At 47.3% G+C, this 24,809-nt stretch overlaps 1 protein-coding gene across 1 annotated transcript in view; it reads left to right on the forward strand.

Moving 5' to 3' along the window:
• The window catches only part of pot1 (protection of telomeres 1 homolog), a gene marked incomplete at its 3' end in the record, with an annotated part of 139,493 nt that overhangs the window by 47,592 nt on the left and 67,092 nt on the right, over positions 1 to 24,809 (forward strand). Inside the window, exons 5-8 of the mRNA XM_084334464.1 lie at positions 7,989 to 8,096; positions 9,083 to 9,205; positions 13,839 to 14,081; positions 16,230 to 16,374. Coding sequence (XP_084190590.1) covers positions 7,989 to 8,096; positions 9,083 to 9,205; positions 13,839 to 14,081; positions 16,230 to 16,374 — 619 coding nt within the window. The remainder of the gene's footprint in view (positions 1 to 7,988; positions 8,097 to 9,082; positions 9,206 to 13,838; positions 14,082 to 16,229; positions 16,375 to 24,809) is intronic.

Below are 24,809 nucleotides of genomic sequence, written 5' to 3' on the forward strand. Positions count from 1 at the left end.
AGCCATGGACCACTAGGAGAACAGTAGAGAGCCATGGACCACTAGGAGAAGAGTAGAGAGCCATGGACCACTAGGAGAAGAGTAGAGAGCCATGGACCACTAGGAGAAGAGTAGAGAGCCATGGACCACTAGGAGAAGAGTAGAGAGCCATGGACCACTAGGAGAAGAGTAGAGAGCCATGGACCACTAGGAGAAGAGTAGAGAGCCATGTACCACTAGGAGAAGAGTAGAGAGCCATGGACCACTAGGAGAAGAGTAGAGAGCCATGGACCACTAGGAGAAGAGTAGAGAGCCATGGACCACTAGGAGAAGAGTAGAGAGCCATGGACCACTAGGAGAAGAGTAGCCAGAGAGCCATGGACCACTAGGAGAAGAGTAGCCAGAGAGCCATGGACCACTAGGAGAAGAGTAGAGAGCCATGGACCACTAGGAGAAGAGTAGCCAGAGAGCCATGGACCACTAGGAGAAGAGTAGCCAGAGAGCCATGGACCACTAGGAGAAGAGGAGCCAGAGAGCCATGGACCACTAGGAGAAGAGGAGCCAGAGAGCCATGGACCACTAGGAGAAGAGTAGAGAGCCATGGACCACTAGGAGAAGAGTAGCCAGAGAGCCATGGACCACTAGGAGAAGAGTAGCCAGAGAGCCATGGACCACTAGGAGAAGAGTAGCCAGAGAGCCATGGACCACTAGGAGAAGAGTAGAGAGCCATGGACCACTAGGAGAAGAGTAGAGAGCCATGGACCACTAGGAGAAGAGTAGAGAGCCATGGACCACTAGGAGAAGAGTAGAGAGCCATGGACCACTAGGAGAAGAGTAGCCAGAGAGCCATGGACCACTAGGAGAAGAGTAGAGAGCCATGGACCACTAGGAGAAGAGTAGAGAGCCATGGACCACTAGGAGAAGAGTAGAGAGCCATGGACCACTAGGAGAAGAGTAGAGAGCCATGGACCACTAGGAGAAGAGTAGCCAGAGAGCCATGGACCACTAGGAGAAGAGTAGCCAGAGAGCCATGGACCACTAGGAGAAGAGTAGCCAGAGAGCCATGGACCACTAGGAGAAGAGTAGCCAGAGAGCCATGGACCACTAGGAGAAGAGTAGCCAGAGAGCCATGGACCACTAGGAGAAGAGTAGCCAGAGAGCCATGGACCACTAGGAGAAGAGTAGCCAGAGAGCCATGGATCACTAGGAGAAGAGTAGCCAGAGAGCCATGGACCACTAGGAGAAGAGGAGCCAGAGAGCCATGGACCACTAGGAGAAGAGTAGAGAGCCATGGACCACTAGGAGAAGAGTAGAGAGCCATGGACCACTAGGAGAAGAGGAGCCAGAGAGCCATGGACCACTAGGAGAAGAGGAGCCAGAGAGCCATGGACCACTAGGAGAAGAGTAGAGAGCCATGGACCACTAGGAGAAGAGGAGCCAGAGAGCCATGGACCACTAGGAGAAGAGTAGAGAGCCATGGACCACTAGGAGAAGAGGAGCCAGAGAGCCATGGACCACTAGGAGAAGAGGAGCCAGAGAGCCATGGACCACTAGGAGAAGAGTAGAGAGCCATGGACCACTAGGAGAAGAGGAGCCAGAGAGCCATGGACCACTAGGAGAAGAGGAGAGAGCCATGGACCACTAGGAGAAGAGGAGCCAGAGAGCCATGGACCACTAGGAGAAGAGTAGAGAGCCATGGACCACTAGGAGAAGAGGAGCCAGAGAGCCATGGACCACTAGGAAAGAGCTCCAGAAAGACTTGGAGGCAGCAGGTACAACTGTGACAGAAAGGACCACAGGCAATGCACTCCACCGCCATGGCCTCTGTGCGCGCTCAGCCCGCAAGACTCCACTACTGAAGAAAAGACATGTTGAAGCGTGTTTAAAGTTTGCCTAACAACATTTGGACAAGCCAGTGAATTACTGGGAGCATGTACTCTGGTCAGATGAGACCAAAATGTTACTTTCTGGCTGTCACACAACACACCATGTTTGGAGGAGAAATGTCTGGACTAGGGCTGACCCCTATTAGTCGACTAATCGGTCGAAAGGAGCCGTAGTCGACTGCCAACCTCTTAGTCGAATACAAAAGAAAATATATATATTTTTTTATTTTAATTTGTATCATTCTTTCCAAAAGAAAAGAGGCCTAGAAGCGTGGCTAACGCTAATGGCACGCATACCAGAGGCTAACTGCCTAATAAAACAGGCACAGAGGCACTGAAAGAGGATTTCACCCATCTAATGAACACACTAGACTAGACAAATATCAAGATGTATCCATCAGTGGACCAATTGCATGCTTTTGCAGAGGACAACAAGCCTTCAGTCGACTCCTTCAGACATTAACACTTTAACTGCCGGAAGACGCTTTTAGGCGTCCTTCCCCGCCATGCTCAAGTTGCCGAAGACGCCGTAACTCGTCTTTGATATCAATATTTCAATCATATTTCCTTTCCGGGGCCCTGAGACACAAGTGTGATCTCCTCTCAATCCTCTAGCGGTTCAAGACCGCCATCTGGTGGCCGATCGGCAGATCGAAAAAACGGATGTTACCTTTAACCCGGTAGGACTCACTCCATATGGGGTCCGGGCACTCGCTAGTGTTAGAGAGACTCAGTCTTCACACAGTGAACATCGATCGCTGCAAATAACTCGAAAAAACAACATGATTTGGACGTATATATTACTATACAACCTGGAAATGGACCGGATATTTCTATATCCCATAATAGGAAAATGTCTGTTCCACGCTCATCGCCCAACGGCGCGAGGAAGATACGGTAAGATTCAGCGTTATTTTTCAATGTGTACGATACTAACTGCTATGATGAACATTTGACCCACATTAGATGAATGGTATAACGCTGCCCACGGAATTATAAACGCCCCCTCGGCCATCCGGTCAACATCAGATTACGTGTAGTAACTTCCAGAAGTCCGTCCAGTTGGATTTTTTTATATCGCGCCGATTGCTATCAAACTGTATTTGATCATCAATATAATGCATTTGGGGCTATAAATCACGTTCTGGAGAAAGCTGCAGAAAGAGATGAAAACATACTTAAACTTTTTCATTCACATATTCATACTAAAATATGATCTAAAAGTATAACGTTCATACACCCTGAACAATACATATAGGACTTTGAATGGGCCCTAATAATGGCAATTTAGCAATAGAATTAAAAAAGTTATAGCCCTGCAAAGAAGGGGAACTTCTACATAGACAAATAGAGCTGCCAACCTATGGTATATCATGAATTTAGCCTTAGGCAATCAAAGTGTTAAGCACCCCCCACAGCCCAAATGGAATGATACAAAAAAATAAAAGATATTATACTTTTTTTTTATGGTCGACTAATGGTCTACTAACGGCAAATTTCGTCCAATCATAGTAGACTATCCAAATCTTTAGTCGGGGACAGCCCTACAGTGCACATTACCCGAATAACACTATATACCAACAGTGAGGTTTGGAGGTATAAGTATCATGGTGTGGGGCTGCTTCTCCTCTCCTGGTACTGGCAGACTTCATATCATTGAAGGAACAATGCATGGAGCCATGGACTGAGCCCTGCTGCCATCCACCAGGATGCTGAGGATGACACGTGGGCGGACCCTCCACCAGGATGACACGTGGGCGGACCCTCCACCAGGATGCTGAGGACCCTCCACCAGGATGACACGTGGGCGGACCCTCCACCAGGATGACACGTGGGCGGACCCTCCACCAGGATGCTGAGGACCCTCCACCAGGATGACACGTGGGCGGACCCTCCACCAGGATGACACGTGGGCGGACCCTCCACCAGGATGACACGTGGGTGGACCCTCCACCAGGATGACACGTGGGCGGACCCTCCACCAGGATGACACGTGGGCGGACCCTCCACCAGGATGACACGTGGGCGGACCCTCCACCAGGATGACACGTGGGCGGACCCTCCACCAGGATGACACGTGGGTGGACCCTCCACCAGGATGACACGTGGGCGGACCCTCCACCAGGATGACACGTGGGTGGACCCTCCACCAGGATGACACGTGGGCGGACCCTCCACCAGGATGACACGTGGGCGGACCCTCCACCAGGATGACACGTGGGCGGACCCTCCACCAGGATGACACGTGGGCGGACCCTCCACCAGGATGACACGTGGGCGGACCCTCCACCAGGATGACACGTGGGCGGACCCTCCACCAGGATGACACGTGGGCGGACCCTCCACCATGACAACAATCCAAAGCATACAGCAAAGGAAACTTGCAGTTGATTTCAGAGAAAGAAAATCAACTTGTTGGAATGGCCCAGTCAATCACCTGACTTAAACCCAATTGAACATTTGTGGAAGCATCTGAAGATCCAGATTCACAAGAGGCCCCTCCGCAATCTTCCAGATTTAAAGACAATCTGTGTAGAGCAGTGGTTCTCAAACTTTTTACACCAAGTACCACCTGAGAACGTAGCTGGCTCTCCAAGTACCACCATATGACCGGCGTTAAAATACAGTCTATTCAGCTATGCACAGTTCACGCAGGAGGCAAATGTATTCCTAATACCATTATTTATTGTTAACTTTTGTCAGACACAGCCACAATGTACTGTAGCACTAGAACTAGCAAACGCTTCCACACAACTCATACAATGCAAGGGGCATTGAGAACATAATAACTAACATTCTCACATAGCAAGTGAGAAAATTAAGAACAACTGTATTTCAGCAAATGTACTTAATTCTCTCTCTCTCTCTCTCTCTCTCACACAGCAAGCAATTGTCTGTCATTCTCTCACACACACACACACACACACACACACACACACACACACACACACACACACACACACAATTATTTGGTTACAAAAACTTAATTTCCTGCATTCTGGTGCAGAAATGTTTACCCTTTAAATGCCAGTGTTTGTGATGGGCATCACAAATTATTGTAAAAAAGAAAAGAAAAACACATATTCAATACATTTTTGAATGTTTACCCTTTAAAAGCCAGTTTGTGTGATGGCATCACAAATTATTGTTGAAAGACACACAAAGTAAAATATTTACAATATATCAAATGCAAAGTAAAACATTTTTCTGGGGGGGGGGGTATTACAGGCTAGGCATGTGTCAATGATTAGCAGCAACACATATTTTGATGGATTTTTTGTAATGTCAGATTTAACACCAACTCTTTTCAGAAAAGTGGGAGTATTTCATTTTTTATCTGACATTACAAGAAATCTAAAAATAAATGGTTATGATCAGGGCTGAAGTTGAATTAAAGATTTATGACTGTTTAGACTGCATTACTCTCTGTCACAGTGATCTCCTGGTTGTTCCCCACTTAGGTTATCTAACTATCGCGCCGCCGCAACCAGAAACACTGGCCTGGCCTGCTTCTAAGTTCAGTGGCCTGACTGCAAAAAAAAAAAAAAAAAACATATATATATTTTTTTTTTTTTTTTAGCCTTTTTGGAAATGTTTTCAAGTACCACCAAGTACCACTAGTGGTACGCGTACCACAGTTTGAGAACCACTGGTGTAGAGGAATGGGCCAAAATCACACCTGAATACTGCGGGTGATTAGTTACATCATAAAGCATCCTTGGAGCTGCCATTACAAACAAAGGCTTCTCCACTAAGTATTGAATTAATTTCAGTTAGTGTGTTCAATACTTTTTTCCTCCACTTTATTTATGTATGGACTTTAATGTTTAGATTTTGTCTGGATTCCCTGAGTTAATACCAAAGTCTGGTGAAAATTTCACTTGAATGGCCACATTGGAAATATATTTACGGGACAAAATGCTGATGTGTTCAATACTTATTTCTCCCATTGTATATAAACTTATATGCAGGTGTATAAGTCGGCATGTAGAAGGATTATTTGCAGGTATATATTTCTATCTTTAGGGTATGTATGTGTCCACAAAATACTGACTGAACTTTCCCAGGGCACAGGAATAACACAAAGTGAATTATTGAAATGGGTAAGCCACTATTTAGATCCGTCTCAATTGACTCCGGGTTGCCTCCACTTGGGGGGGAGACGGCCCCCGTAACACGGGAGAGAGTGGAGTCATCACAGTCTGCTAGAAGGGGGTCTGCTCTCACGCTCAGCCATAGATTACAGTGCTGTTGTCAGACACCGCGAGGCAGCGAAACATGATTACTATGACTATCTCCCCTTGCTATCGTCGGCTCTGTCACACAACACACTTTAAGACCATCTCGTCGGCTCTGTCACACAACACGCTTTAAGACCATCTCGTCGGCTCTGTCACACAACACACTTTAAGACCATCTCGTCGGCTCTGTCACACAACACGCTTTAAGACCATCTCGTCGGCTCTGTCACACAACACGCTTTAAGACCATCTCGTCGGCTCTGTCACATAACACGCTTTAAGACCATCTCGTCGGCTCTGTCACACAACACACTTTAAGACCATCTCGTCGGCTCTGTCACACAACACACTTTAAGACCATCTCGTCGGCTCTGTCACACAACACACTTTAAGACCATCTCGTCGGCTCTGTCACACAACACACTTTAAGACCATCTCGTCGGCTCTGTCACACAACACGCTTTAAGACCATCTCGTCGGCTCTGTCACACAACACACTTTAAGACCATCTCGTCGGCTCTGTCACACAACACGCTTTAAGACCATCTCGTCGGCTCTGTCACACAACACACTTTAAGACCATCTCGTCGGCTCTGTCACACAACACACTTTAAGACCATCTCGTCGGCTCTGTCACACAACACACTTTAAGACCATCTCGTCGGCTCTGTCACACAACACGCTTTAAGACCATCTCGTCGGCTCTGTCACACAACACGCTTTAAGACTATCTCTGAGGCAGACTCACGCACCACAATCCAAACAAAAGCCAAATCCTGTGCTCCTTCAAAAAACAGGCTTATCATTGCTATTTTGTAATGGCATCTTACTTAATATCTTCCAGGCTGCAACATTTGGTATTTAAATCGGGTCCCAGCCTCTGGGATGTGGTGCCCACCCCCCCCCCCCCCCCCACCTCTCTTTCTCTCTCTCTCTCTCTCTCTCTCTCACCCATGTTGCTCTTTCGCTTTTTAATCTCAGATTTCTCGGTCTTGAATGTTATGTATTTGTGAGGACAGTGATAATTATTTCCTAGCCAAAGACACCACAGGCAATCATTTTGTCAACCCTATTGGAGAATATAAGATAAATTAGAGCAGACCTAGAACAGTTTTTCTAATTTGGTCTAGTGGGTTCTTTTATCAGCCGAGATAAATTGAGGCTACCACTCACCAAGATAATCAGATGTATCATTTAGCCAGTTCAAGTTAAAGGCACATTCGCTTAAGTATGCTAAATTACAAGTATGTTTAAAGTCACATTCACCTAAGTAAGTATGCTAAATTACAAGTACCGGTATGTTTAAAGTCACATTGGCCTAAGTAAGTATGCTAAATTACAAGTGTGTTTAAAGTCACATTGGCCTAAGTAAGTATGCTAAATTACTAGTATGTTTAAAGTCACATTGGCCTAAGTAAGTATGCTAAATTTCAAGTGTGTTTAAAGTCACATTGGCCTAAGTAAGTATGCTAAATTACTAGTATGTTTAAAGTCACATTGGCCTAAGTAAGTATGCTAAATTTCAAGTGTGTTTAAAGTCACATTGGCCTAAGTAAGTATGCTAAATTACAAGTGTGTTTAAAGTCACATTGGCCTAAGTAAGTATGCTAAATTACTAGTATCACATTGGCCTAAGTAAGTATGCTAAATTTCAAGTGTGTTTAAAGTCACATTGGCCTAAGTAAGTATGCTAAATTACTAGTATGTTTAAAGTCACATTGGCCTAAGTAAGTATGCTAAATTTCAAGTGTGTTTAAAGTCACATTGGCCTAAGTAAGTATGCTAAATTACTAGTATGTTTAAAGTCACATTGGCCTAAGTAAGTATGTAAATAAGTGTTTAACCTCAGATCTGTCTTGAATGTGATGTGTTTGTGATGCAGGACGTAGTGACGCTGGCTGGCTTCACGGTGGGCAAGTCTCCCACCGTCCACAAAGACCAGCGGCACCCCTGTAACCTCCACCTCTCTGGGCCCGACGCCTTCGTTTACGTGAGTACCTCAAATCCCCTTTGTTTATGTGAGTACCTCAAATCCCCTTTGTTTACTTGAGTACCTCAAATCCCCTTTGTTTACGTGAGTACCTCAAATCCCCTTTGTTTACGTGAGTACCTACAAACCCCTTTGTTTACTTGAGTACCTCAAATCCCCTTTGTTTACGTGAGTACCTCAAATCCCCTTTGTTTACGTGAGTACCTCAAATCCCCTTTGTTTACGCGAGTACCTCAAATCCCCTTTGTTTACGTGAGTACCTCAAATCCCCTTTGTTTACTTGAGTACCTCAAATCCCCTTTGTTTACGTGATTACCTCAAAATCCTGCATGGTTTGTTTACGTGAGTACCTCAAATCCCCTTTGTTTACGTGAGTAGCTCAAATCCCCTTTGTTTATGCGAGTACCTCAAATCCCCACATGGTTTGTTTACGTGAGTACCTCAAATCCCCTTTGTTTACGTGAGTACCTCAAATCCCCTTTGTTTACGTGAGTACCTCAAATCCCCTTTGTTTACGTGAGTACCTCAAATCCCCACATGGTTTGTTTACGTGAGTACCTCAAATCCCCTTTGTTTACGTGAGTACCTCAAATCCCCTTTGTTTACGTGAGTACCTCAAATCCCCTTTGTTTATGCGAGTACCTCAAATCCCCACATGGTTTGTTTACGTGAGTACCTCAAATCCCCTTTGTTTACGTGAGTACCTCAAATCCCCTTTGTTTACGTGAGTACCTCAAATCCCCACATGGTTTGTTTACGTGAGTACCTCAAATCCCCTTTGTTTACGTGAGTACCTCAAATCCCCACATGGTTTGTTTACGTGAGTACCTCAAATTCTTAGATGTCGGTGATAGTAGTGTTGCAATGAAACGGTTGCTAAGCATGCACTCATACGTGTAATGATACACAAATAAGTGCATGCAATAGCAACTTGGGTATATAAGAACATTTTGAAAGATTGAAAATAGAGCTGATGACTGATCCAGATCCAGATGGCGGAGGTATTGGTGCGGCGTAGAGGGGATCTCAGCCTCCCGGCCATCATCACGGGACGTCCACCACTCCGCTCATCAGCAGGAGACAACCCCTCACAGGGAGACAGGGAGACGGTACTACTCATTTATATATTTTATACCCGGTTTAATCACCTGTACATTATACATTACTGTTGCACTCTACTGTTACATTTGCACTCTGGTTGGATGCCACACTTCTTTTCGTTGCACTGTACTTGTGCTGCATGATGACAATACATTTTAATTTAATCTAATCTAACCCTTGTTCTGGTTTAATCATCGTTTACGGAGAAGCTGCGTAAAGATGTCTGCTGTTTAACCTGATGTTAGTCAGTGTTCCTGGACCCCCCCCCCCCCCGTAGTGCTATTAGGATGTTAGTCAGTGGTCCTGGACCCCCCCCCCCCCCCCCCTGTAGTGCTATTAGGATGTTAGTCAGTGTTCCTGGACCCCCCCCCCCCCCTGTAGTGCTATTAGGATGTTAGTCAGTGTTCCTGGACCCCCCCCCCCCCCCGTAGTGCTATTAGGATGTTAGTCAGTGTTCCTGGACCCCCCCCCCCCCCCGTAGTGCTATTAGGATGTTAGTCAGTGTTCCTGGACCCCCCCCCCCCCCCCGTAGTGCTATTAGGATGTTAGTCAGTGTTCCTGGACCCCCCCCCCCCCCGTAGTGCTATTAGGATGTTAGTCAGTGTTCCTGGACCCCCCCCCCCCCCGTAGTGCTATTTTAGGATGTTAGTCAGTGTTCCTGGACCCCCCCCCCCCCCCCCGTAGTGCTATTAGGATGTTAGTCAGTGTTCCTGGACCCCCCCCCCCCCCTGTAGTGCTATTAGGATGTTAGTCAGTGTTCCTGGACCCCCCCCCCCCCCCCCCCCCGTAGTGCTATTAGGATGTTAGTCAGTGTTCCTGGACCCCCCCCCCCCCCCCCCTGTAGTGCTATTAGGATGTTAGTCAGTGTTCCTGGACCCCCCCCCCCCCCCTGTAGTGCTATTAGGATGTTAGTCAGTGTTCCTGGACCCCCCCCCCCCTGTAGTGCTATTAGGATGTTAGTCAGTGTTCCTGGACCCCCCCCCCCCCCCCCCCCCTGTAGTGCTATTAGGATGTTAGTCAGTGTTCCTGGACCCCCCCCCCCCCCCCCCGTAGTGCTATTAGGATGTTAGTCAGTGTTCCTGGACCCCCCCCCCCCCTGTAGTGCTGTTAGGATGTTAGTCAGTGTTCCTGGACCCCCCCCCCCCCTGTAGTGCTATTAGGATGTTAGTCAGTGTTCCTGGACCCCCCCCCCCCCCCCCCCGTAGTGCTATTAGGATGTTAGTCAGTGTTCCTGGACCCCCCCCCCCCTGTAGTGCTATTAGGATGTTAGTCAGTGTTCCTGGACCCCCCCCCCCCCCCCCCCGTAGTGCTATTAGGATGTTAGTCAGTGTTCCTGGACCCCCCCCCCCCCCCCCCCCGTAGTGCTGTTAGGATGTTAGTCAGTGTTCCTGGACCCCCCCCCCCCCGTAGTGCTATTAGGATGTTAGTCAGTGTTCCTGGACCCCCCCCCCCCTGTAGTGCTATTAGGATGTTAGTCAGTGTTCCTGGACCCCCCCCCCCCCCCCCCCCGTAGTGCTGTTAGGATGTTAGTCAGTGTTCCTGGACCCCCCCCCCCCCCCCCGTAGTGCTGTTAGGATGTTAGTCAGTGTTCCTGGACCCCCCCCCCCCCCTGTAGTGCTGTTAGGATGTTAGTCAGTGTTCCTGGACCCCCCCCCCCCCCCCCGTAGTGCTATTAGGATGTTAGTCAGTGTTCCTGGACCCCCCCCCCCCCTGTAGTGCTATTAGGATGTTAGTCAGTGTTCCTGGACCCCCCCCCCCCCCTGTAGTGCTATTAGGATGTTAGTCAGTGTTCCTGGACCCCCCCCCCCCCCCCCCCGTAGTGCTATTAGGATGTTAGTCAGTGTTCCTGGACCCCCCCCCCCCCCCCCCGTAGTGCTATTAGGCCGTAAGGTGAAGGCTGTATCGTTTCATCTAGGGATGCTCGATATTGGCTTTTTTACCGATATTGTCCAACTCTTAATTTCTAATACCGATATCAACCGATACCGATATATGCAGGGTTTCCCCCCCCAAAAATGGAATAATTTCAGGTAATTAACATTACATATCTCTTGTTGTGGAATTAACACAACATTATGCATACTTTTGACAATAAATAAAATCAGAATTTGTTGTTACTTGCTTGCCTGGCTTTCATCCCATTCCCACCTCCCCGAACTACACAGTTTTCACTCTGGGTGAAAGATATATTGGTGTAGATTTAGGAACAAAAAGTTCTCCATTGAGAAACTAGCCCATTTTGCGGAATCATAATTTTAATGAACTATCTTGATCAATTATTATTATTTGTCATTATACTATCCACTGAACTGTTTTGTGTACGACCTCAATCTTTAGAAAATTGTACCAGCATCTTTAACACTTTGGATGCCGGCGACGTGTTATGTCGTTATTTCGCCCCGCCCGTTGAATGCCGACGACGCTAATTATCATTTTTTATTTTTATTAGCGATCTGAATTCATATTTCATCAACAGTCTCCCGTTGGTACAGCAGCCCCTCCGATGGGAAAATACCGCCCCCTATCGTCTATCCCTGTGTAACTGCAGCCCATTCGATCGACATAGGTCGAGGGTGGGGGGGGAGCCTACTGGCTCCACTATGCTGGCGAGCCGTCTGATGAAGAGGGAAGTGATAGCGAGATGGAAAGCAGCCTGGAATATATATTTACAGCAGCCAATAATCAATCAATAAACGCGATCGATATTTGGAATGGCCATCAGGAATTGGAATAATTTTTTTGGAGGACATCTGTTGTAAGGTAAGGAGTCTGTTACCAGTTTTAGGATAATCAGAGCTGTTTTCACTGAGATATCAACGTGTCCCGTATATGTGTGATGTTGAGGAAATGAGGTAATCGATTTTTTAACCAGCTTCTATAGCGTGCATAAGTACACATATACTATCAATAATCTAGCGTTTATTTGAAAACTATTCATAAATAGGCCGACAAATGACAACGTGTCTAGTGTATTCGAGAATATTCCAGTAAATGCTGTTTATGGCGGAATCTTTATATTTTCCGGAAATTCTCGAGAAAACGATAGCTTTTCGAAATGCTATAAAACGGAAATGAACCGATTATTAAAAAAAAAAAAAGAAAAAAAAAATCCGTTTCGACAATGTTGACTGCAAACAAATCATTGATAAGCGACGGGCAGATTAGACGCATATCCATAATTTAAAACATAGATTATGCGTTTTTAACGCTATCATTGAAGTGGATGCTGGCATCCAAGGACATTAATCAACGTTAATCAAAGGCACTGAAAGTGTTAATATTGCAGGTTGGGGATCACAAGGTAAAGTGTTTTTGATACAAATGTGCTGCATGCAGGCGGTTAGGTGGTCGAGCGGAGATTGCGTTCGTCACCAGCCCCGGAGCTGTGAGCTTGGTTCGCCTGTTCGAATCCAGCTCACAGCTCCGGGGTTGTCACCAGCTTGGCTGGCCGTCTGCACTGATACAATTGGCTGTATCAGAGGGTGGGAGAAGCTGGCGGGGTGGGTCCGGGTCGTTGTAAACAGCGACTCCTACAGTTCGGTCGGGGCGCCTGCTAAGCGCGGATTGGACGTGAGGGGGATAGTGTGATCCTCCCACACGCTACGCCCTCTCAATGAGAATCCGCGCTGCCAGGTGAAAAGAAGCGGTGATTGGCTGGAAGTGTGTCGGAGGAAGCACGTGGTAGCCTCCACTCTCCCAAAATGATCTGACTGTGGGGGGTAAAGCGCAGCGACCAGGAAGGGACTGGGAATTGGCATACGACTAACATTGGGATGGGAGAAAATCGGAGGAAAATGGAGGGGGAAAAAGACTAAAAAAAAAAAAAAAAAATTTGCTGCATGCATCACGGATTGTGTGTTTATGGAGGTTTATTGAATAATTGCCCAGACAGGACATCATGCATCGGTGTGTGCAATGCTGTGTTGTTGGTGTAGATAGAAGGCGATATGATTTAAATGTACAGTATGGTTAATAACACGTACATTATGGCCCGTTTCACAGCTGTATTCAATCGATTGCCTATAGCAAGTTGCGTATATCCATATAACATTGTTTAGAAGCCTATTTCACGAACCTTAGGATGTGTTTTTTTGTCAATTTTCGTCGAGATACTCCGTGGATAACGTGATAACATCACGTTACACAAATCTCTTGTTGTCTGTAACTTGGCAACAACAAGAGCTGCTATTGGTCGAGCGCAAGATACGTGACCGAACTCGCACCAATTGCGGTGACCAGTATCCGTTCGCGAGGAAAGATCTAGTCCTGACGTTAAAATTATTATTGCACAAAATGCGCTAGTTTGTCAATGGAGAACTTTTTGTTCCTAAATCTACACCTATATCTTTCACCCAGAGAGAAAACTGTGTAGTTCGGGGAGGTGGGAACGAGAATCGTTTTCTAGCCACTTCTCAGCCTTCACCATACGGCCTATATGGGCAATGCATAATTTTGCAGAACTCTTCTCGGTTGGATGTTGCCGGTTGGACAATCTAGCACTGCAGCATCATTCTGAGAGAGACGGACGGAGACCGAGACAGACTGAGAGAGATGTAGTGACATGAAAGTGAGAGGCTGCATTTTTCTCTTCCTGTTTCTCGTTTTTTATAGCTCAAGCAGTGTTCTCCTGTGTCCAACCAGGTGTCGCGCTCCATGGCTCCAGATCCCAGGAGCCCTCCGCACCCCCCCAAGAGGAACCCTCCACACCCCACCAACATGGGACCTCCGGACCCCACCAACATGGGACCTCCGCACCCCCCCAACATGGGACCTCCGCACCCCCCCAACATGGGACCTCCGCACCCCCCCAAGAGGAACCCTCCCCACCCCACCAAGAGGAACCCTCCCCACCCCACCAAGAGGAACCTTCCGCCCCCCACCCAGGTCAGAATCGGTGCAAAGAAATACTTTTATTACGTTAAAAAGAAATGTATTAGACATTTTTGTTTTCTAAGCAGATATATACTCCGAACTATTTTGTGCCGAACCACTGCTGCCTGGGCGCAGTGATTTCATCACCTCAAAAGCCCTGTTTTTTTGAAAAACTGGGATTTTGAGGTGATGAAATCGCTGCGCCCAGGCAGCAGTTGTTCGTCAAAAAAAGATTCTGAGTATATATCTGCTTAGAAAACGAAAATGTCAAATCTTTTTTTTTCTTTTCTCCACGTGGTAAATACACAGGTCACAACATGTTTACAGGAAGGTTTTGGAGTTGTATTTCGTGACTGTTGGGAACTAGGCTACACTGGCACACCTACTTCCAGTGAATGACGCTAAGCTAGACTAACGGTGTGGCTGTTCCCTAAGCCTAATGTGTGCACAGAGAAGAAAAGGGTATGTAATCTGCTTGTCTATCTCCAGGGTAGATAGCAAACAAGCTCATTTCCCAAAAAGTTGGCGTGTTCCTTTAAGCAAAGTAGAAATTAACGTCCCACAATGTGATGTTTCGGACTGAATTAACAACATTGTACTGGTTCTTTAAAAGCTGTTATTACAGTATGCCAAAGTTCTAAAGAAAACGTCAATATTGTGGCGATATGTGTGCTCTGAGGTCTTTTCAACCCCACCATATGACCGGCCTAGTGGCAACCTGTGAGTTAGTACATTATGCACCACGACAATAGATCCACCTCATCACCCTCACTTAGTCGTTCACACACTAATGCCCAGACTTTATTTTAACCCTTTCACTGCCAAACGACAGAAGGTTAACCCTTTACTATCACACAACCGACGGCGATGCTCCATCATTAGCATCATTAGCTCTGCATCCGGTGCTGAGAGCGCCGTAGTCAAAAACAGTTTTTTACCACCTCAGACTCCTGGCGAAGACAAAGGCATACCTCTCCCAAAGTAACCTAGAGACGGTGATACATGCCTTTGTCACCACTCGCCTCGACTACTGCAATGCCCTCTACACAGGCATCGACAAATCCCTGCTTCACCGCCTACAACTGGTGCAGGAGGGGGGGGATGAACAGGTGAGGGGAGAGGAGGAGGGGGGGGGGGGTGAACAGGGGAGAGGAGGGGGGGGGGGGTGAACAGGTGAGGGGAGAGGCGGGGGGGTAAGCAGGTGAGGGGAGAGGAGGGGAGGTGAACGGGTGAGGGGAGAGGAGGGGAGGTGAACGGGTGAGGGGAGAGGAGGGGGGGATGAACGGGTGAGGGGAGAGGAGGGGGGGGATGAACAGGTGAGGGGAGAGGAGGGGGGGAAGGGTAGAGGAGAGGAGGGGGGGATGAACAGGTGAGGTTCATGCTAATGCAGTTGGTTTTCCCCATCTGACCCCAGGCCAGCTCCTCCAAGGTGCCCAGGTTCATGCTAATGCGGTTGGTTTTCCCCATCTGACCCCAGGTCAGCTCCTCCAAGGTGCCCAGGTTCATGCTAATGTGGTTGGTTTCCCCCATCTGACCCCAGGTCAGCTCCTCCAAGGTGCCCAGGTTCATGCTAATGTGGTTGGTTTCCCCATCTGACCCCAGGTCAGCTCCTCCAAGGTGCCCAGGTTCATGCTAATGTGGTTGGTTTCCCCATCTGACCCCAGGCCAGCTCCTCCAAGGTGCCCAGGTTCATGCTAATGCGGTTGGTTTTCCCCATCTGACCCCAGGTCAGCTCCTCCAAGGTGCCCAGGTTCATGCTAATGTGGTTGGTTTCCCCCATCTGACCCCAGGTCAGCTCCTCCAAGGTGCCCAGGTTCATGCTAATGTGGTTGGTTTCCCCATCTGACCCCAGGCCAGCTCCTCCAAGGTGCCCAGGTTCATGCTAATGTGGTTGGTTTCCCCATCTGACCCCAGGTCAGCTCCTCCAAGGTGCCCAGGTTCATGCTAATGTGGTTGGTTTCCCCATCTGACCCAGGTCAGCTCCTCCAAGGTGCCCAGGTTCATGCTAATGTGGTTGGTTTCCCCATCTGACCCCAGGCCAGCTCCTCCAAGGTGCCCAGGTTCATGCTAATGTGGTTGGTTTCCCCATCTGACCCCAGGCCAGCTCCTCCAAGGTGCCCAGGTTCATGCTAATGTGGTTGGTTCCCCATCTGACCCCAGGCCAGCTCCTCCAAGGTGCCCAGGTTCATGCCAGGTTCACGCCGGTACACCTACGTCCCACTGAGGGACCTGCAGCCGGGCCAGGTAGTGAATGTCTACGCAGTGGTGATCTTCGTGAAGCAGCCGTTCCAGACCAGGGGCACAGGTCAGTCCAGGGGCACAGGTCAGACCAGGGGCACAGGTCAGTCCAGCGTCCAGGGTTAGTGTGTAGGGCTGTTTCAACACCAGGGTTAGTGTGTAGGGCTGTTTCAACACCAGGCTGTAGGGCTGTTTCAACACCAGGGTTAGTGTGTAGGGCTGTTTCAACACCAGGGTTAGTGTGTAGGGCTGTTTCAACACCAGGCTGTAGGGCTGTTTCAACACCAGGGTTAGTGTGTAGGGCTGTTTCAACACCAGGGTATAGGGCTGTTTCAACACCAGGGTTAGTGTGTAGGGCTGTTTCAACACCAGGGTGTAGGGCTGTTTCAACACCAGGGTTAGTGTGTAGGGCTGTTTCAACACCAGGCTGTAGGGCTGTTTCAACACCAGGGTGTAGGGCTGTTTCAACACCAGGGTTAGTGTGTAGGGCTGTTTCAACACCAGGCTGTAGGGCTGTTTCAACACCAGGCTGTAGGGCTGTTTCAACACCAGGCTGTAGGGCTGTTTCAACACCAGGCTGTAGGGCTGTTTCAACACCAGGCTGTAGGGCTGTTTCAACACCAGGCTGTAGGGCTGTTTCAACACCAGGCTGTAGGGCTGTTTCCCTGAAGCCAGTTTCGAACTTCGTCAGGGTTTTTCGAACGGATGTTCGAACCTTTGTTTTTAATAATAATTAAAAAAAAATCTAAATTATATAAAACTTTTTTTTCTAATTATCCTCAAACTAAATCCTCAATTTGAATAAAGTGATTAATCTGATTAATTTTTTTTTTAATTAAATCAACTTTCTAATACGGTAACTAATCAGTTTTAATACTATAATATTAGTGTAGCCTAATCTTTATCTGCAACTGTGAAGAAAAACCCCATTGGTTTAAACAGAATAAATAGACGCATTAAAAAAAATATATAAAAAAATATATATATATTAATAATAATAATTCATTTATTTTGTATAGCGCTTTTCAAAGACCCAAAGTCGCTGACAATAGGCAAAAGAAATAAAAAGAAACAAAGAAACATAGAACCACAGGGAAACGGAGAACAATAAGAATACACAGGAACATGGGAGACAGTCGGGAGGAGAGTACGGGAAACCAAGGGGGGTGGGGGGGGTTGGGGCAGGAGAGGAGAGAACATGGGGCAGTGGGAAATGGTGGCGAGTTGGAGGAGGGTGGTTATGGGTAAGGAAGGTTGAATGCTTCTGTAGTGTGGTAGTGAAAGGTTAACCTTCTGTAGTGTGGCAGTGAAAGGGTTAACCTTCTGTAGTGTGGTAGTGAAAGGTTAACCTTCTGTAGTGTGGTAGTGAAGGGGTTAACCTTTCACTACCACACTACAGAAGGTTAACCTTTTCGCGGCTAAGTGGCGCAATGGACAAGGCGCTCGCCACTAATGCAGGAGATGCTGGGTTCGAGCCCAGCTCTCGGCATTGCTACCAGCTTGGCTGGTCGTTCATACTAACACAATTGGCAGTATTAGGGGGTGGGAAGCTGGTCGCTGGGGATCGGACGTTGTGGACAGCGACTCCTACAGGTCTGTTGGTGCGCCTGCCCTGCGCAGCATAATCAGGAAGCGGCGGGGGCGGCGTGTCCCTCCCACGCAGACCCCCGCCGCTGAGAGATCACGCTGTGCAGGTGAAAAGATGTGACGCTGCCTCCTCGTGTACCGGAGGGGACATGTGATGCAAGGCTTGGTCCACATTGCAGCCGGCCTGTGGGAGGCGTGGCCTAACAGCGTTCGAGACAGGGAGGGTAGAATTGGACGATACGAAATTGGGATGAAAATGGGAAAAAGTAGATAAAAAAAGGTTAACCTTTCACTACCACACTGCAGAAGGTTAACCTTTCACTACCACACTACAGAAGGTTAACCTTTCACTACCACACTACAGAAGGTTAACCTTTCACTACCACACTACAGAAGGTTAACCTTTCACTACCACACTACAGAAGGTTAACCTTTCACTACCACACTACAGAAGGTTAACCTTTCACTACCACACTACAGAAGGTTAACCTTTCACTACCACACTGCAGAAGGTTAACCTTTCACTGCCACACTACAGACGGTTAACCTTTCACTACCACACTGCAGAAGGTTAACCTTTCACTACCACACTACAGAAGGTTAACCTTTCACTACCACACTACAGAAGGTTAACCTTTCACTACCACACTACAGAAGGTTAACCTTTCACTACCACACTGCAGAAGGTTAACCTTTCACTGCCACACTACAGACGGTTAACCTTTCACTACCACACTGCAGAAGGTTAACCTTTCACTACCACACTACAGAAGGTTAACCTTTCACTACCACACTACAGAAGGTTAACCTTTCACTACCACACTACAGAAGGTTAACCTTTCACTACCACACTACAGAAGGTTAACCTTTCACTACCACACTACAGAAGGTTAACCTTTCACTACCACACTACAGAAGGTTAACCTTTCACTACCACACTACAGAAGGTTAACCTTTCACTACCACACTGCAGAAGGTTAACCTTTCACTGCCACACTACAGACGGTTAACCTTTCACTACCACACTGCAGAAGGTTAACCTTTCACTACCACACTACAGAAGGTTAACCTTTCACTACCACACTACAGAAGGTTAACCTTTCACTACCACACTACAGAAGGTTAACCTTTCACTACCACACTGCAGAAGGTTAACCTTTCACTACCACACTACAGAAGGTTAACCTTTCACTACCACACTACAGAAGATAATCCTTTCACTACCACACTACAGAAGGATAACCTTTCACTACCACACTACAGAAGGTTAACCTTTCACTACCACACTACAGAAGGTTAACCTTTCACTGCCACACTACAGAAGGTTAACCCTTTCACTGCCACACTACAGAAGGTTAACCTTTCACTACCACACTACAGAAGGTTAACCCTTTCACTACCACACTACAGACGGTTAACCCTTTCACTGCCACACTACAGAAGGTTAACCCTTTCACTGCCACACTACAGAAGGTTAACCTTTCACTACCACACTACAGAAGGTTAACTCTTTCACTATCACCCTGCTGCACACTACATCACTGATGTCATGGTCCAGAGCTCCTCCCCCTAGGAAGGTGGGGGGGGGTGTCTAGTTTGGCTCTGATGTCATGGTCCAGAGCTCCTCCCCCTAGGAAGGTGGGGGGGGCGTCTAGTCTGGCTCTGATGTCATGGTCCGGAGCTCCTCCCCCTAGGAAGGTGGGGGGGGGCGTCTAGTCTGGCTCTGATGTCATGGTCCGGAGCTCCTCCCCCTAGGAAGGTGGGGGTGGCGTCTAGTCTGGCTCTGATGTCATGGTCCGGAGCTCCTCCCCCTAGGAAGGTGGGGGTGGCGTCTAGTCTGGCTCTGATGTCATGGTCCGGAGCTCCTCCCCCTAGGAAGTTGGGGGGGGCGTCTAGTTTGGCTCTGATGTCATGGTCCGGAGCTCCTCCCCCTAGGAAGGTGGGGGGGGCGTCTAGTCTGGCTCTGATGTCATGGTCCGGAGCTCCTCCCCCTAGGAAGGTGGGGGGGGCGTCTAGTTTGGCTCTGATGTCATGGTCCGGAGCTCCTCCCCCTCTGATGTTTTCCACAAATGGACTTCAAATCCTTTCAAACTTATTAGAGGAGCCGGTGCGGCCGGGTAGCGCAGCGGACATTAATGAGTTTCCACTTGAACTTTGTGAAGAGCGTCGGCACCCCCCCCCCCCCCCCCCCCCCAGCGCACCTTCAAATATGTCCCTGCCGTCCTTCAATATCTCTCAAAATATGGAAGTTCCAAGTTCATTAATGAGTTTCAACTTGAACTTTGTGGATAACGTACCTCTTCAAATAGGTCCCTGCCACCCTCGGATATATCTCAAAATATGGAAGTTCTCTTTTGGAATAGAAGGTCAGAAATATGCTTTTTCAATTACCTATAAAAGTGGATCTGAGGGCGGCCGGGTAGCGCAGCGGACTAAGCGTCTGTCTACCACCACAGAGACAGTGGTATCGAATCCAGCTGTGGTGCCTCCGGCTTGGTCGACCGTCCATACTAACACAATTGGCAGTGTTAGCGGGTGGGAAACCCGGCGAGGGTGGGTCCTGGTCGTTGTAAACGGCGACTCCTACAGTTCGGTCGGGGCGCCTGCACAGCGAGTGAAGGATCTGGGAGAGGTAGTGTGACCTTCCACACGTTACACTCCCCCGGTGAGAGTCCGCGCTGCCAGGTGAAAAGAAGCGGTGGGCTGGCTACACATGTGTCGGAGGAAGCATGTGATAGTCTCCGCCCTCCCAGACCGACGGTAGGGGGCAGAGTGCGCAACGACCAGGAAGGGGATTGGGAATTGGCATAACGACTAACATTGGGATGGGAGAAAAAAAAACGGAAAAAGAAGGGGGAAAAAGATAATATATAAAAAAAATTAAATGATAATAATAAAACGTATTAGAGGAGCCTCAAATTGTGAGTCTTGAGTTTCTCAAGTTTCTCACGCTGCATCACATCTCTCTGGAATGTGATGAGAGATGTGACCTTGAGCTGAACGAGGCTGTGCCGAGCGCAGAGAGTGGTCCTATATGCACCCCGGTCCCCTTCTGGGGGTCCTCCCCACTGTTCTGCAGAGCGTGGTCCTATATGTACCCCGGTCCCCTTCTGGGGGTCCTCCCCACTGTTCTGCAGAGCGTGGTCCTATATGTACCCCGGTCCCCTTCTGGGGGTCCTCCCCACTGTTCTGCAGAGCGTGGTCCTATATGTACCCCGGTCCCCTTCTGGGGGTCCTCCCCACTGTTCTGCAGAGCGTGGTCCTATATGTACCCCGGTCCCCTTCTGGGGGTCCTCCCCACTGTTCTGCAGTCAACACCCCGGTCCCCTTCTGGGGGTTCTCCCCACTGTTCTGCAGTCAACACCCCGGTCCCCTTCTGGGGGTCCTCCCCACTGTTCTGCAGTCAACACCCCGGTCCCCTTCTGGGGGTCCTCCCCACTGTTCTGCAGTCAACACCCCGGTCCCCTTCTGGGGGTCCTCCCCACTGTTCTGCAGTCAACACCCCGGTCCCCTTCTGGGGGTCCTCCCCACTGTTCTGCAGTCAACACCCCGGTCCCCTTCTGGGGGTCCTCCCCACTGTTCTGCAGTCAAAGCCGGCCCCCACGTAGATGGTATAATCTCCAGCGATGGCTTAAAGTTTGTGTAAATGAGATGTACTGTATTGTCTTATTGTAATGATGTTTGTCCTCGTGCCGTTTAACATTCTGTTAACACATCCTGTGCAGGGTTTCCGTTAGAACTTTTTTTTGCAGGTCTGAGTGTCCGGTAGATTTCAATCTACCGGACAAATGGGATAAATTCCGGTCAGAGTTTATTGAGCTTAAAAACAATTGATAGGCCTATATAAAGAATGACATCATCAAGGCATTTATAATATTTTAACTTAAAACTAGGCTACTTTTGCGTATATACAGTCATTAATATATTGCAAATAAAATAAGTCCCTCGAGACTTCGTGCTGCTGCCGACTTGAGGTGTCGGTGGGCAGTCTGCCCGAAATTAATAAACAGCAGTCTGTTATAATCACATTTTTATGAGCTAACGAATTCCGTTATATTGGACATTTGTATTAATTATATCAAGCGAAGAACTGAGAAATTTGGCAGAGAGAGACAGCAAAATTATCGTGGGTTTGCGTGATGACTCCACCTCCCAACGACTTGGTGCTGGTCATAATGTCCTGTGAAAATAATTCCCTCTAAGCACAATTAGATTATTTGAATTGTATTAAAATAGGCTAAAATTAAATAGCCTATGCGATGAACGAAACAATCATTACATTTGTTTCATCGTTGCTTCACCAAGCAGCAGGTCTAATAATGACATCGCTGTTGTCAGCGCGAGCTGGCTGCTGCTCGATTTACGTGAAGCATCCATCTGCAGACACACAGAGCAGCGGTGTTTTTAGGTCCGGTCTGGGGACCGCTCAGCAGCGCCCCCCACCCAACAGCTGAATTGCCAATGGCTGAATTGGAGTACTGCACCTTGCCGGCAAAGTTGGTGGGTTCTGTGTGTCTGCAGATGGATGCTTCACGTAAATCTAGCAGCAGCCAGCTCGCGCTGACAACAGCGATGTCATTATTAGACCGGCTGCTTGGTGAAGCAACTATGAAACAAATGTAATGATTGTTTCGTTCATCGCATAGGCTATTTAATTTTAGCCTATTTTAATACAATTCAAATAATCTAATTGTGCTTAGAGGGAATTATTTTCACCGGACATTATGACCGGAGAGATTAAATATGTCGGACTTCAACAGATTTTGCCGGTCAAATACCGGTAATTACCGGCTAACGGAAACGCTGATCCTGTGTCACTAGTTTAGTGTTCCTCTGATCTGTTAACATCCTGTGTCACTAGTTTAGTGTTCCACTGATCTGTTAACATCCTGTGTCACTAGTTTAGTGTTCCTCTGATCTGTTAACATCCTGTGTCATTAGTTTAGTGTTCCACTGATCTGTTAACATCCTGTGTCACTAGTTTAGTGTTCCACTGATCTGTTAACATCCTGTGTCACTAGTTTAGTGTTCCTCTGATCTGTTAACATCCTGTGTCACTAGTTTAGTGTTCCTCTGATCTGTTAACATCCTGTGTCACTAGTTTAGTGTTCCTCTGATCTGTTAACATCCTGTGTCACTAGTTTAGTGTTCCTCTGATCTGTTAACATCCTGTGTCATTAGTTTAGTGTTCCTCTGATCTGTTAACATCCTGTGTCATTAGTTTAGTGTTCCACTGATCTGTTAACATCCTGTGTCACTAGTTTAGTGTTCCTCTGATCTGTTAACATCCTGTGTCACTAGTTTAGTGTTCCACTGATCTGTTAACATCCTGTGTCATTAGTTTAGTGTTCCTCTGATCTGTTAACATCCTGTGTCACTAGTTTAGTGTTCCTCTGATCTGTTAACATCCTGTGTCACTAGTTTAGTGTTCCTCTGATCTGTTAACATCCTGTGTCACTAGTTTAGTGTTCCACTGATCTGTTAACATCCTGTGTCACTAGTTTAGTGTTCCACTGATCTGTTAACATCCTGTGTCACTAGTTTAGTGTTCCACTGATCTGTTAACATCCTGTGTCATTAGTTTAGTGTTCCACTGATCTGTTAACATCCTGTGTCACTAGTTTAGTGTTCCACTGATCTGTTAACATCCTGTGTCACTAGTTTAGTGTTCCACTGATCTGTTAACATCCTGTGTCACTAGTTTAGTGTTCCACTGATCTGTTAACATCCTGTGTCACTAGTTTAGTGTTCCACTGATCTGTTAACATCCTGTGTCACTAGTTTAGTGTTCCACTGATCTGTTAACATCCTGTGTCACTAGTTTAGTGTTCCACTGATCTGTTAACATCCTGTGTCACTAGTTTAGTGTTCCTCTGATCTGTTAACATCCTGTGTCATTAGTTTAGTGTTCCACTGATCTGTTAACATCCTGTGTCACTAGTTTAGTGTTCCACTGATCTGTTAACATCCTGTGTCACTAGTTTAGTGTTCCACTGATCTGTTAACATCCTGTGTCACTAGTTTAGTGTTCCACTGATCTGTTAACATCCTGTGTCACTAGTTTAGTGTTCCACTGATCTGTTAACATCCTGTGTCATTAGTTTAGTGTTCCTCTGATCTGTTAACATCCTGTGTCATTAGTTTAGTGTTCCACTGATCTGTTAACATCCTGTGTCACTAGTTTAGTGTTCCTCTGATCTGTTAACATCCTGTGTCACTAGTTTAGTGTTCCACTGATCTGTTAACATCCTGTGTCACTAGTTTAGTGTTCCTCTGATCTGTTAACATCCTGTGTCATTAGTTTAGTGTTCCACTGATCTGTTAACATCCTGTGTCACTAGTTTAGTGTTCCTCTGATCTGTTAACATCCTGTGTCACTAGTTTAGTGTTCCACTGATCTGTTAACATCCTGTGTCACTAGTTTAGTGTTCCACTGATCTGTTAACATCCTGTGTCACTAGTTTAGTGTTCCTCTGATCTGTTAACATCCTGTGTCACTAGTTTAGTGTTCCACTGATCTGTTAACATCCTGTGTCATTAGTTTAGTGTTCCACTGATCTGTTAACATCCTGTGTCACTAGTTTAGTGTTCCACTGATCTGTTAACATCCTGTGTCACTAGTTTAGTGTTCCTCTGATCTGTTAACATCCTGTGTCACTAGTTTAGTGTTCCACTGCACTGATCTGTTAACATCCTGTGTCACTAGTTTAGTGTTCCACTGATCTGTTAACATCCTGTGTCACTAGTTTAGTGTTCCTCTGATCTGTTAACATCCTGTGTCACTAGTTTAGTGTTCCACTGATCTGTTAACATCCTGTGTCACTAGTTTAGTGTTCCTCTGATCTGTTAACATCCTGTGTCACTAGTTTAGTGTTCCACTGATCTGTTAACATCCTGTGTCACTAGTTTAGTGTT

This window comes from Notolepis coatsorum (genome assembly GCF_963971535.1).
Source record: "Notolepis coatsorum genome assembly, chromosome: 18".
Taxonomy (NCBI): domain Eukaryota; kingdom Metazoa; phylum Chordata; class Actinopteri; order Aulopiformes; family Paralepididae; genus Notolepis; species Notolepis coatsorum.